General features: G+C 44.2%; 2 protein-coding genes across 4 annotated transcripts; one reads left to right on the top strand and one right to left on the bottom strand.

Moving 5' to 3' along the window:
• Positions 1-3,382: 3,382 nt before the first annotated feature.
• dlx6a (distal-less homeobox 6a) lies at positions 3,383-5,028 on the top strand. 3 transcript variants are annotated; one of them, XM_061093223.1, is made up of 3 exons: positions 3,383-3,686; positions 4,383-4,576; positions 4,789-5,028. In XM_061093223.1, exons 1-3 carry the CDS (start codon positions 3,383-3,385, stop codon positions 5,026-5,028), a joined length of 738 nt encoding a protein of 245 aa, XP_060949206.1. The 3 variants fall into 3 exon arrangements, with proteins under 3 accessions (XP_060949206.1, XP_060949205.1, XP_060949207.1); XM_061093222.1 differs by having other exon boundaries at positions 3,386-3,687; positions 4,378-4,576; XM_061093224.1 differs by lacking the exon at positions 4,383-4,576 and having other exon boundaries at positions 3,386-3,686; positions 4,789-4,811.
• A 4,577-nt stretch (positions 5,029-9,605) lies between these two features.
• Positions 9,606-11,061, bottom strand: dlx5a (distal-less homeobox 5a). The gene is made up of 3 exons (XM_061093268.1): positions 10,704-11,061; positions 10,103-10,287; positions 9,606-9,920 (listed from the first exon to the last, which is right to left on the bottom strand). Exons 1-3 carry the CDS (start codon positions 11,059-11,061, stop codon positions 9,606-9,608), a joined length of 858 nt encoding a protein of 285 aa, XP_060949251.1.
• Positions 11,062-13,252: the final 2,191 nt, after the last annotated feature.

The raw sequence follows: 13,252 nt of genomic DNA, 5'->3' as shown, positions 1-13,252 counted from the left end.
ACACTGCTAAAATAACCAGTGACACACATTCAGGGAGAGGAGGAGAGAGGGAACTAGTTTTACTTTTGAAACTGGCCTCCTGAGAATGTGTGCCTAGATCCACCGTGTTTTACGCGTGGCCCTTTATGTGCGTAATGATAATCCCAATTTCGTTTGAGGATTTATAAATGGACACACACTATACCTTTCAAAAAAATAACTTCCGGTTACACCAGAAGCCGTATAGTTTAAAAATATACTCCGTTTTCAAGCACCTCAGACAATGTCAGGGAAATCCCAGGCCTGTGCCATCCTTCCACAGCGGTTGGATATTGGAGTGATTTTAGAGAGTCATTCATCAGCGTTTATAAGACAGCTGGAAATAAAGACCACTTCTGTTAAACCACCACTGTCATGGATTGTACTGAAGGTCAATCATCTACTTAGGGACCGAGTGATTTCTAGACTTTGCAGCTTGAACGCTGTTCATTTTGACATTTCGCCGAACTGAAATACAAAATAATTTCTCTCCAGAATGAGGCTATGAACTCCTGAAATCCAAGATTAAACTGCATGCTGGGGGAGAGTCCTGCAAAGGCCACGGTGCAGCAGGTGAAATATAAAAAGCGCAATGCCTCATCTTTATTATAAAACATTTACACAAACCGAAATTGGGTTTACTCTTAAAACAAAACCACCAAAGCATGGGTTATGCATTATGTCCATTGATAACATCCTGTTGCAGGCCCACGGTTGCTGCATGGGCCTTGCAATTAGACACGGTTGTCAACATGCATGCAATGGGCTTCATCTTAAACTTTTCAAAAGCACCGAGGTCGAGTATATGTCATGTTCTCTCTGTTCGAGCAAATCCGTCCTTTCACCACATCACTTAATATCACTGGGCCTAGAAAAGCCTCACAACACGCCTGCGGGACACCAAGACATTATACCGCACTGCTGTCCCGCAATTTAATAATCCTGCGGTGGCGCACGCACGCGCGCGCACACACACACACACACACACACACACACACACACAGCCACACACACACAGCCACACACACACACACACACACACACACACACACACATGATGCTGCAAAAAGTCTGCAAGAATGGAGATGGGTCATTTAATCGAGCCCAGAGGGTTTTTAGCCCGCAGGTATATACAACCTGCACCAACGCAAAGCATGCGGGTCTTTGTAGTGAGCACTCACAGGCGATTAGAAAAGGTGCAGGATCTGGTTTCTCCTCTGCGTGTCCAAGTGGAACACGGACAGGGGAATTGGCCACTATGTAAAATCACTGAGGGGTGACCAAGGTGCTCGCTGCGAGAGCTGCAAGGCAATACTGGATTATCAGAGGCAATAAAAAACATTTAACCCATGTCAGGCAACGCAACACAAAAGTGGCTCTTACCTGCAGCATGCACCTGGAGATTCAGAAGTATAGGCTGTACTCTGATTTAAAACAAAATATTCTGAATAAGAGAGAGTCTGGAGGAATAAAACAAATCCGTATATGCATGTGCTGCGGCTCACGTCCCAGCCTGCATGTGCTCCTCTCTTGCTCCGCTGCTGTAAAATGATTATCCGGCTGGGTTGTGCACTTTTTAAATCCCACAAAGTAAATAACAACCGTAGCTGCACGGCGATAATAGCAAGGTACCAAGTTCTTGCTCCAGAAAAGGAGAAAATTGAAACTAAACGCAGCATTTAGACAACCATTTTTGATAAGAGGATAATTGAGGCGACACTGGCGTATAATTAGGGGGATAATTTATGCTATATCCACTTTTATTTCCACCCTCCCAAAATAAATCCTGTCCACAATCATTACACGCGAATTGTTCTTCATTTTACAGCTGCAATTTGAGCAAAGTGTGGCCGCTAATCAAATAGGTTTTCCTGGTAACTTGATTGCGACCATAATTATTTTTCATCGTCCGTTTTATTGGTGGATTCGCTGAATGCAACATTGCGGCAAAAAAAAAGTGCATGGCGCAAAAACACGATCTGAATCATTTTACATTTTATTCGTATTTACTAATCGAACATTTCAGCCCTCAGAGGGAAACTGTATAATTTACATATATTGAGGACCATACCAGGCCTCGGATAAAAGACACTGTCAGTTTATCTCGGTATCCACCCTTCTCTGGGCAAAATAACCTATTGTACCTCAGGCATATTGTTATTTGATGTGTCACATGCACTGTATTTTGAATTGTCTGAGGATCCTTAATCATATGGTCAGTAGCCCCAGAAGAACAAACCCGAGCAGTTATTATATAGAGCAGAGGGGGGAGGGGGCTTAAAGAGGGGCTGCTCATTAGGCGACAACATAAATACCACACTGCAAAAAATATTTTGAAATTATATGAAAATAATAGGGATAAAATGTTTAATTTGTGCATTTGTGCAGGGCTGTGGATCTATTTCCTCTCGTTCTTCCAAAGCAATTCCACCTGTTTCAGAAGTTTCCTTGATACAAAACAGATCCCTCCACAAGTGTAAAAGTGGCTCAGAATTATATTTTAATGTGCATTTAATACTATTGGGATTATTCCACATTTGTAAATATGAAGGAATACAAATGGAGCCCTTTCACGACTTGTGAGAGATACATTTTTTTTTTTGCGGTTAAAGAATCCCTTGTAAATGATTTATTAGCAATTGTGGTTTGAAATGTGTTTGATATTAAATCGGATATTAACATTCCTATAAACAGGATGTTTGTGTGTTGCTTCCCTATATGTAATTAATTCCAGAGGAAAGGAGGAGTTACAAGCTGAAGAGGAAAAGAGACGCATATAGAGACATGCTGGCTCATCAGGCTAAATCAATGTGCGCACTATATGTTGCGCGTCGTGCGTAATTTAAGGGTTTGGGTAAAAGAAAAAAAAAATCGAATAGGCAATTCCAAAAGACTCGCTTTTACGCGAGAAGCTTGTCTGTGGGATTTAGACGTCTTTCCAACCATATATTATTTCCCCCCATAGTTGTGGTGGGAGCTGGTAAGGTGGGTTAACTCCAGCTCAAGTCTCCGTGAGGCGCAGAGCACTGATGACGTTGGGTTGGATGACCAATCGGAAGGCGCTGCCCTTTCGAGACTAACCATTTTACTTGTAGTGTCTGCATCAAGTCTGGAAGCAAGGGCTCAATTTTAACAGAATCCACCTTAAAATCTCTCCCTTAACTTATGCCTACCTTCCGCCACTTTGAGGGAGAATATCACGGGACCAGGGGGAAATAAAGGCGCCGGTGGAAAACACCGGTGGTAATAGGACAATATCTGTTTCGCGGCGGCGAGGGGAGAGAGACAACAACACAGCGAGGGAGAGAAAACCGATTTGGTCTTGAGAGAGAGGGGGGTGAGTGCTCTCAAGGCAGAAAATTCGATGATGACCATGACTACGATGGCTGACGGTCTGGACGCTCAGGACTCGTCCAAGTCTGCTTTCATGGAGTTTGGGCAGCAGTCGCAGTCGCAGCAGAGCTCCCCGTCGATGGCCGGCGGCCACTACCCGCTGCACTGTCTCCACTCCGGCTCCCACGCTCACCACCAGCACGACAACACCCCGTACCCCGGGACCAACACCTACAACAGGTCCCTACCGTACCCGTACGTGAGCCACGCGCACCACAGCCCTTACCTGCCATCGTATCCGAACAACACGGGAGGACAGACACGGTTAGACCCAGGTAAGAGACCCCCTTTGCACCAGCCCGATGGAAGGCGCACCGCGTCCCGGTCCATCCCCGGCGCACATCGGTGCCATCAGCGCGTTTACCGTCTTGGCCCAGATTTGGGATCGAACCGGTCTCCGTGCCAGTGTTGGTGCCATGCCCAACTCACTGCACGGCCGCTCCAGATCGGGACGCAAGATCTTTCAGCCTCAGATACGCCGAAGACAATCGTGCGTAAATGGCACCGGATAATTCGACATCCAGCCTATTACCTCCAGCCTCATGTTGCTGTTCTGTTTAACACTCCCCACAGATCCCACAAAACCTGTTTTAATGCCCGGGGTGTGATCATCACGACCGTGCAATCCTCACCAACTACTCGTAGAAAATTAGGCAGCCCGCACGCCCTGGATGTTGTAATTAGCATTTAATTGACATGTCATTACCAGCAATATCCTAAATATGACAGCGTATGAGGATTGTGGCTGCCACGGCGCGTAAAGCCAATGTGAGATGTCAACGTTTATCAGCCTTGTTTTTTTTTAAATTCTTTTTACGCACTTTTATTCGTTGCCTCTAAATGTATCTACGCATCTACCCTAAACATATTTCAGTTGATTTGACGCGGTGGTGCCTCCCGGCACGAATAAATAATAGGTATGAGCACAACCTGCCTGTGAATAATAATAACTTTGCTTGTTTTTGTTGCAGAGCAGCAGAAGACGACGGTGATTGAAAATGGGGAAATTCGTTTTAACGGGAAAGGCAAGAAGATCCGCAAACCTCGGACAATTTATTCCAGTTTGCAGCTTCAAGCGCTGAACCACCGGTTCCAGCAAACACAGTACCTCGCTTTACCGGAGCGCGCCGAGCTGGCTGCCTCTCTAGGACTCACACAAACCCAGGTATGGGAGGGACACACTCCGCTGTGCCTTTTTACATTTTCCCATCAATTGTAACCAATTTTAGATTTATTTTTTTTGTATAAATATGTGGTTGTACCTGACATTAAATAATACATTTGATTGTTTTGCAGATATAACAATCCTCCATGCAGACTCTTTACCCATGCGTCATTTTCTAAGTGTGTGCTCCCCTCTCGTCCTTCCCCCCACAGGTAAAGATCTGGTTCCAGAATAAGAGGTCAAAGTTCAAGAAGCTGCTCAAGCAAGGCGGCAACCCGCACGAGAACGACCCCATCCCGGGCTCCATGTCCCTCTCCCCGCGCTCCCCGACCATCCCTCCGATCTGGGACGTCTCGGCCTCTTCCAAAGGCGTCAACATGCCGGCCAACAGCTACATGCCCGGCTACTCTCACTGGTATTCCTCCCCACATCAAGATTCAATGCAGAGATAGGCTGAGGACGGACGACGAGGCACGCAGGAGGGTCGGCGAGCCGTGCGGAGGGCCTGCGTATACCTCCGCCATGCAGTTTCCAAACGTAGCCTACAATTTGTGTCAGCGCAGAGAATTGGGAGCTGGAGAGGAGACAGAGAAGAAAAGAAAACCCTCCGCTGCGTCTCGGCTTCAGGATCAAACGCAGCCAAGCCTCGGTGTGGCGACACAAACAGGGGGAACTAACTGTTGTTTTTTTTCCAGCGTAACATGGCTGCTCAGTGGACTCGCATATTTGTTATGCTATCATTCATGTCAACATCTGAACGTCAATATACCAAATATTACCAGTGACATTTTTGGCCACTTTTGGGCAAGGACTGCTGACCCTCTCCGTGCGCTGTGACGCACAGAGCCTCTCGCCATGGTGGACTCCTGACTGCTTTTCCCTTTTTTTGTTTTTGGTTGTTTCTCCAACATGCAAAACCAAGCAAATTGTCTGTCTGTAAATATAATCTGCGAATTCAGTTGTACATACACTTTTTATGTTTTGTCAGATCGAGTAAACCGTGACTCAAAAAAACCCCACAGACGCCTGCTGTTTGCATGATTTCCACACATTTTAAAACGAGGCCTCTTTATGCTCCATATTGGCCCAACATCCCATTAGAACAGGCCCACTTCCCGTCCCCTGGTGTGTACAGGCTGACAAGAGACAATGCGAACATAAGGTAATGACACAGTGCTGCAGTGAAAAGCTCATTTCACCAGAGTAAACATCTTAAATAAACCAAAGCGCTCGGTGGCTGATGAAGTATATAGATTTATCAAATGCGCTCAACACCAGAGGAAATTAACTTACCCTGCACCGCTGTTGCCTACATTCACCTCGAAAGGCATTTGCTCCAGGTCCAGCTCATCTCGTCATTTCACCCTCAATTATTAGAAGTATTGACAAAATGTTTTCTCCCTTCTCTCCGTCCTAATGCGGGGCGTTAAATGCCAAGCTCCGCGGGATCGATGTGGAACAAAGCAGCCAGCTGCAGTGGCGTTCAATATGAAGGAGATATTTGGGACAATTTGTGGGTTTTTATCCAAGTGAGGCTTTTTTCCCCCTCCATTCTCATAAATGCAGGCATAATTAGGGTAATTTTTGATGTAGCCCGCTGATTACAGCGTTTTTACCGTCAAAGATAATTACCTGTAATTTTCAACCACTTTTAATACTAAAAGGCATCTTTATTTGGATTTGAGGTAGCACAGATGGAACAAAAGAGAAAATTATTCGGTTATTCATATACAAATTGCCGAGACGAGTGAGCGCTCGGGATATTATCTGAAATTACGACGATGAAAAGCTCCATGCAGCTGTCAAATCGCGGATGTCCCACTGGCGCACATTGAGCCTACCTGGGCCCCCCCACCCATATCAACCTCATCCCCACCCCTCCGCAGGGCTGGGGCTCATCTGCTCCTGGGGCCCATGTGCACCCAGATCCTGCAACCAGGCTGCGGGGAGCCCGGCACTGCATGGCGGGTAAACAAGCTACATGAGCTCATGCTGGAGAGGAGGAAGCTCCGAGAAGTGACAGGTTTCATCATGGTTACACAAAACGGGAATAAAAGTTTGATGAGTTAAATCAAATACGTTTGAGGTGGATGGATGTGGTGGTGGTGGTGGTGGTGGTAAGGTGCAGCAGAGTGACAGAAGACAGATATGGGGGGTGGGGGTTGTGAGCTCCATCAGCATCACGACAGACAGAGAGACAGACAGAGAGACAGACAGGCAGGCAGACAGAACTAAAAGCATCAGACAAGATTTCACACATGCAGCATCCACCATAGCATCGGTAACACCTAAGAAAATCTCAAAAAAGACCCAATGAAAGGTTTTCTCCCACAAATATAAAAAACACGAATCAGACATTAAGACGATGCTGATTTTTCCACTCCTCTGTTGACAGCCCTGACTAATCCTATAAGAACCTAATGAATTTGCAGTCCTGTCCTCCTCCATGATGCATGAATAGAATAACCACGGGACAGAGAGATATGAGACTCCGGGCTTACCTTGCCTCCGCTCCCTCTATAACACAGACTAACCAAAAAGCGCTGCACGGTTTTACTGCTGCTGGTTGAATAAGCAAATCCAGGTGGGGAAGTGTTTGCACACCCCGGTAAGCTCTTATATATTGCCTGCAAAATTAGCTGTTATTACTGTCACTGTTTAGTGATGGCGAGCTTGGGAAAAAAAAAAGAGCCCTCTGCAATCAAGAACCAAGCGCATCTTTGCAAATTATAGGTAATTGTCAATGTCCAGATTATGATAATGGAGGCCCTAATCCTGAAGAATAATTATTGTGGAGTGTTACAGTTGAAGCTGTCCAGTAAAGCTAACTGTCATTATTTAGACTCGATTTGCAAAACGGGGGGAAAACTAGCTGAGTGGAAAATGTTCGGTTGGAAATAAACGGGGGCTCTCGATATAATGGCACCACTAGTGTGCGTGAGTGCGTGCGTGAGAGCGACAGAGAGAGAGAGAGAGAGAGAGAGAGAGAGAGAGAGAGAGAGAGAGAGAGAGAGAGAGAGAGAGAGAGATGGATGGATAGAGACATACAGTAGTGTGTGTGTGTGTGTGTGTGTGTGTGTGTGTGTGTGTGTGTGTTTGTGTGTGTGTGTTTGTGTGTGTGTGTGTGTGTGTCTGTGTGTGTGTGTGTCTGTGTGTGTGTTTATCAGAGGGATTTTGAGGTTGGTGTGTGCGACTGTGCACGCACTGTGAAAAATCTAAAAGTCTCAAGTGACCTGCTCTCATTACATTAATGATTATACTGAATATGATTTGGTCTACAACAGAAATTAGGCTGAAAACTACAACAAGCCGTTTGGATGTTAAGATCGAGAAAAGCACGTACGTAGCCGGCCGTGTTATTGCTGGAAGGTGCGTGCATGTGCGCGTGTGAGAGAGTATATAAAGGGTCTTCTGAAGGTGCAATCAGGAGAAGGGAGAGGATTAATGTGTTAGGTGTAAATGGATCAGTGTGTTGGTCAGATGTTTTTTAATGTGTGTGTGTGTGTGTGTGTGTGTGTGTGTGTGTGTGTGTGTGTGTGTGTGTGTGTGTGTGTGTGTAATATCTCCCGTTGCAACAGCAGAAAATCACTTATATGAATTTTGCGGACATGGCTGCGCAAATTCAATTAGGTCTCTCTCCAAACGCGTCGTTTTCTCCCAGTGACACGGTTTGTTTAGCGGTTGTTCAGCGGTGGACGCCGGTAACGCAGTCTGCTAATAACATGGTGAGGTTGCGGAGGATCTCTCTCTCCCTCTCCCTCTTTTCTTTTCTTTTTAACTTCACCCGGAAGGTGGGCTGCGTGCGGCCGGCACTGGCAGAGCTCTGGAGCCGGTCTACCCCCACAGGAATGCGGATTGTCTCAGATCTCCGTGCCGCCCCCCCTCGCCTCCTCGCTGCCATTCAAAGCGGCTAATTGCAGGGGACACAAAGCGAGGAGCGACTGCAGACTGTCTGCTGCCGGAGGAACACATGTTCTGCACAGACCTGCATGTGAAGCTGCGAGCAACGCACAGCATCACCCAGGGTCTCCACTAAAAGAATGATCAAACAAAACAAAAATTATGATTTAAAAATGTACTAATAATAATACTAATAAATAATTTAGGAGGGGGTGAAGATAGAATGGTGGCAAAATATTGGAAGAATTTATTTATTATTTTGGGTTCATTTATAAATATCAATTATTACATGAATGTCCTGATAAAACGCTTCGGATATCAAAATAAATCTGATTGCATTAAATATAGGTTTGAGAGCTCCCACTACACTGACTTCCACAAACGAGTCTCAATATTACACTTTGTAATAATGTTCTGCAAAAATCACAAAAGGAATCCAAACCAGTTCAAGGAGCACCAGAATTCTATTTAAGTGATTTATATGGTGAATTTGCAAACTGTGTCACATATTAAATTCATTTTTATTTATAATAAAAATGTTAAACCTACTGGCTGTTAAATTATTTTCTTCCATATTAAAATGAAACCTCTTCATGAAGATATATTTCATTCCCCTTCCAATTAAAAAAATTATTAATTTGATCCACGCAACAGCTTCAGAAATGAAGGGCACAGTTTTAATAAAAAATAACAAAACAAAACAAAACAAATCACAGAATAAATATAGATGATGACGATTAAACTGCATGAATTGGATTTACATTTGTTTTCCATAGATAATCCATCTCAATACTGAGCAGCTGTGATTGGAAAACGTCACCCGAGGCTCACGAACACTGTTTATGTCTGCGGGTCCGTGTCGTGATTTTCGAGTGTAAATAAAACTGAGGGTTAGAATAACGAGAGACTGCAGGAGGCCGGAGGTTTCAAAGATCCATTGTCCATTTAAACGTTTAATAGTCTTCCAAAAAATGCAATAAATTACATGCACACATTTACACATTTTACACGTTTCTTCTATGACTGTCATCAAATACATTGCATATTCCTCTGAAATCTGAACACGAGTCCCATAGAAGGAGGAGGGGGAAAAAAGGAGGTTTGAAATGAACAACAGGGTTTTTTTTTTTCAATATAACGTCCCCGCTCCAAGAGCAAGTGAGTGCTGTATCGAGTTAGGGGTCTGCAGGTGGGCGGCCATGGAGCCAGCGGCCGAGGTGTACCACGACCCCGAGTTTTCCAAAAAGTTAGAGGCCGTCGTGTTGATGCTCTGTGGCTGTAGGCTGTGCGGCCTGGGGGGGCCCTGTGTGTCCCACACGGCCGGGGACTGTGGGGAGTTGCACGCCAGTGGGTCGCTGGAGCTGGGGCTGTGATCAGGTGGAAGATCCCCGTTTTTCATGATCTTTTTCATTTTGGATCTCCTGTTCTGGAACCAAATCTTCACCTGGAAAGACAGGGAGATACAAAAAAACACACACAACCATTAATGTCTCAAATAGCCAAGAGCAGAAACAACAGATCCAAACGAGCCACGGTGCGTAAAGACGCACGGAAAACTGGATAATTCGATACCATTTAATAGAGTAGCATTAAAAAGACCTGCTTTCATGTATTGTTGTATCTCACCTGTGTTTGCGTGAGTCCCATGGAGGCAGCCAGCTCGGCTCTCTCCGGCAGCGCCAGGTACTGTGTGTTCTGAAACCGCCTCTGCAGGGCGGCCAGCTGGAAGCTCGAGTAAATAGTCCGGGGCTTCCTCACTTTCTTCGGCTTGCCGTTCACCATCCGCACCTCGGGCTCGCTTATCTCTTTTTCTGTCAAAGGGATCATAACAGGAATAAGCATGTGCTATACAAGCTCTGTAAATCAAAGCATGTTTCAGGTTTAAATATCTTTTTTTGGGGGGGGGTGGTAGGTTTTCTTGTCTGTCTTAAAAACCAAAGTACATCCAAATGTCTAAAACCAAATTGATTCCAGTAATACAAAAGGAGGAGCTTCTATTTTCTCATAATGCTCTATAATTGAGTCCTCTTTATGATTACTTTGCATATTTTTTGTTGCAGGGAAAACCAAACAATCAGAAATTAAATAGGTAGATAAAAAAATGCATGGAGTTGATTTTACACAGATTTAAAATAATGCAACACGATGATCAAATAATACAATAATAATCTACCTTTATCATAATAATAATAATAATAATGGTAATAAAAGGTCTGCAGGACCTTACCTTGTGGACTCGGCTGGGCTTGGACTCGGCTGTAAGTCCCTGCATACTGGTGGTAGGCGGGTGTCGTGTACGAGCTGTAGTCGGTGTAGGATTTTGTGGAGTAATTTCCAGCGGACGCGTTCACCCCCGGGTACTGGTACTGGTAGGCGTTCAGCGGCTTCCCGTACGTGGTGGTGCCCGGCGAGCAGTACCCGTGCGGGACTCCGCCGGCGGGACTGTAGTAGCCGGAATCCGTGGCGCTGGACTCGGGTAAAGTGGGAGATTCCTGAGACGGGTGGTGCATGGCGGAGAGTTGGAAGGAGCTCTGGAAATCTGCAGGCTTCACACTCGGGATCCTCCGGTCGAATACTCCAGTCATACTTCGTGGGCGAAGGCGTGGGGTTTTGTTTTGATTTCCTATTTTAATTCGCAACGAAAAGGAGGCAGTTGGATCCAAAAAAAAGCGCAGAGCAGGGAGACTAGTGCGCGGGCATCGTCGGAAGGCTCATCGGCCGTCGGGCTCTGGTGAAGACTGCAGCCAGCCCCGCAGCAGAGACTTGGTTAAATCCTAAATCGCGCTCTTACGCACTGCAGGGAGGATCTGGTTCCATTGGCCAAGGCACACACACACACACACACACACACACACACACACACACACACACACACACACACACACACACACACACACACACACACACACACACACACACGCAGACACAGCTACACCCAATTCACTCAGCCAGCTTTCTTATAAGAGGGGGGGAACCACCCGGGCTATGAGGTTGCATTGTTGTGTTTTTATTCTATCTATCAATGGCAGCAATTAAAGTGTTGGCCGTGTAGCCGCTCCCCACGTTTTTCAGGGGGATGATTTTTAAGGACAAAACCTCATTACTAAAATGGCCTCCTGCTGGAAGACTGACCAATTATTAGGATTGTCTGCATTATTTGCGCATTTTATTAAAAGGAGACTCCACGTTCTTTGGAAATAACCTCAAAATAAAAGCATAGAATCCAATGTTACAACCATCGCACTTTGAAGAGAAACAAAGCATGAAACCATGTTAAATTGTGCTTTGAGATCATTGGCTGTTAAATATATTTTAACAGGGACTTAGATTTAAGATGATGGAAAATCCGACACAGCCCGTTCCTTAAATTATAATTTCGCATTTAACAGTGTTGAATATCCTGTATATGTTTAGTATCATTTGCATATTTAATAATATTTAATGTGCTTTGTGCCATATATTCAAAAACGAATAAAAATAATACACAACCGACTTTTTCAATTCAATTCAAACCCCTGTTGATATTTGATTATTGGTGTACAGCAGTGTTAATACGATAGGATCATTAAATATGAATCTTCTCATCTTTAAAACCCTGCATGAAAGATCAACGCTCAGCCTGAGTCAGACACATTCAGTGGTGAACAGAGCCGACTAGTGGACAAAGTGAGGAGTTGCAGCTCCAGCTCACTCCAGGAACAAACCCACAAAGACACATGGTGACAAAAGAAAATAAATGGATGGTGAATCAGAGTTCAGTGTTGAAATATGAGAGCTGAAATCAAAAGCAATAACAAAATCTAGAATGACACACAGTGGGTGCATACACCTCTGCCAACAGTCTTATGAAACCAAATGTAAATTCACTTTAGTTTTGGATATTGATTGTTTCATCAAGATCCATGAACTATTCACTGAAAAATAAACAAAAAGGTTTTAACAATGTTAAAGAAGTTGAAAAAAAAATTAACAGGGTCCGTACTGAAACGTAAGGGTTTTTTCCTGTGTTCACTCCCTAGAATTTCACGGAAATTGGTTAAGTATTTTTTAAGCAGTAACAGATAAATAAACGCAGAGGAGAACATAATAAGGTGACAACGAAAAAAAAAAATCTCCAAAAAGAAATAGGGCAACAGGTGTGAGGGTATAAATGACCAACACTGGATACATATTATTTAGTTTTACCTCATGTATTATAGTGTGTATTGCCTTTATTATTATTATTATTAGTAGTAGTAGTATTATCATACACTATATTCTTTACCCAGTGATAGTGTCCAAGAAAAACAAGCAAGAGGCCAAATATGCTTTTTGAGTGTATTTCAGTTACATTTACAATGTGTCACAAGCATTCTCTGATCATTCTGTACAGACAGACAGAGATAGAGAAACATTGGTGTTGCAGGAGGGTTATAAGACACAGGACTGGTGCTGCACATTTCATCTGTACAGAATGGTGCTAAAACAAAGCCTACATGGACAGGTCTTCAGAGGGAAACGTTCTTTGGAAATAACCTCAAAATAAAAGCATAGAATCCAATGTTACAACCATCGCACTTTGAAGAGAAACAAAGCGTAAAACCATGTTAAATTGAGCATTGAGATTATTGGTGGCTGTTAAATATATATATATATATATAAATATATATAAACTGAGCTACTTGAATGCAAACACCAGAGTTTGGAGGGAAAAGATGAGCAGGAATTCATGTAAAGAATTATTTTCAGTTTTTTGGAAATTACTGTTTGCAGCTGCGCGGCAGAGGCCAGCCAGAG

This window comes from Limanda limanda, chromosome 19 (assembly GCF_963576545.1).
Source record: "Limanda limanda chromosome 19, fLimLim1.1, whole genome shotgun sequence".
Taxonomy (NCBI): Eukaryota; Metazoa; Chordata; class Actinopteri; order Pleuronectiformes; family Pleuronectidae; genus Limanda; species Limanda limanda.
Note: the sequence above shows the minus strand (reverse complement) of the source record. Positions and strands in the feature narration are given on the sequence as shown.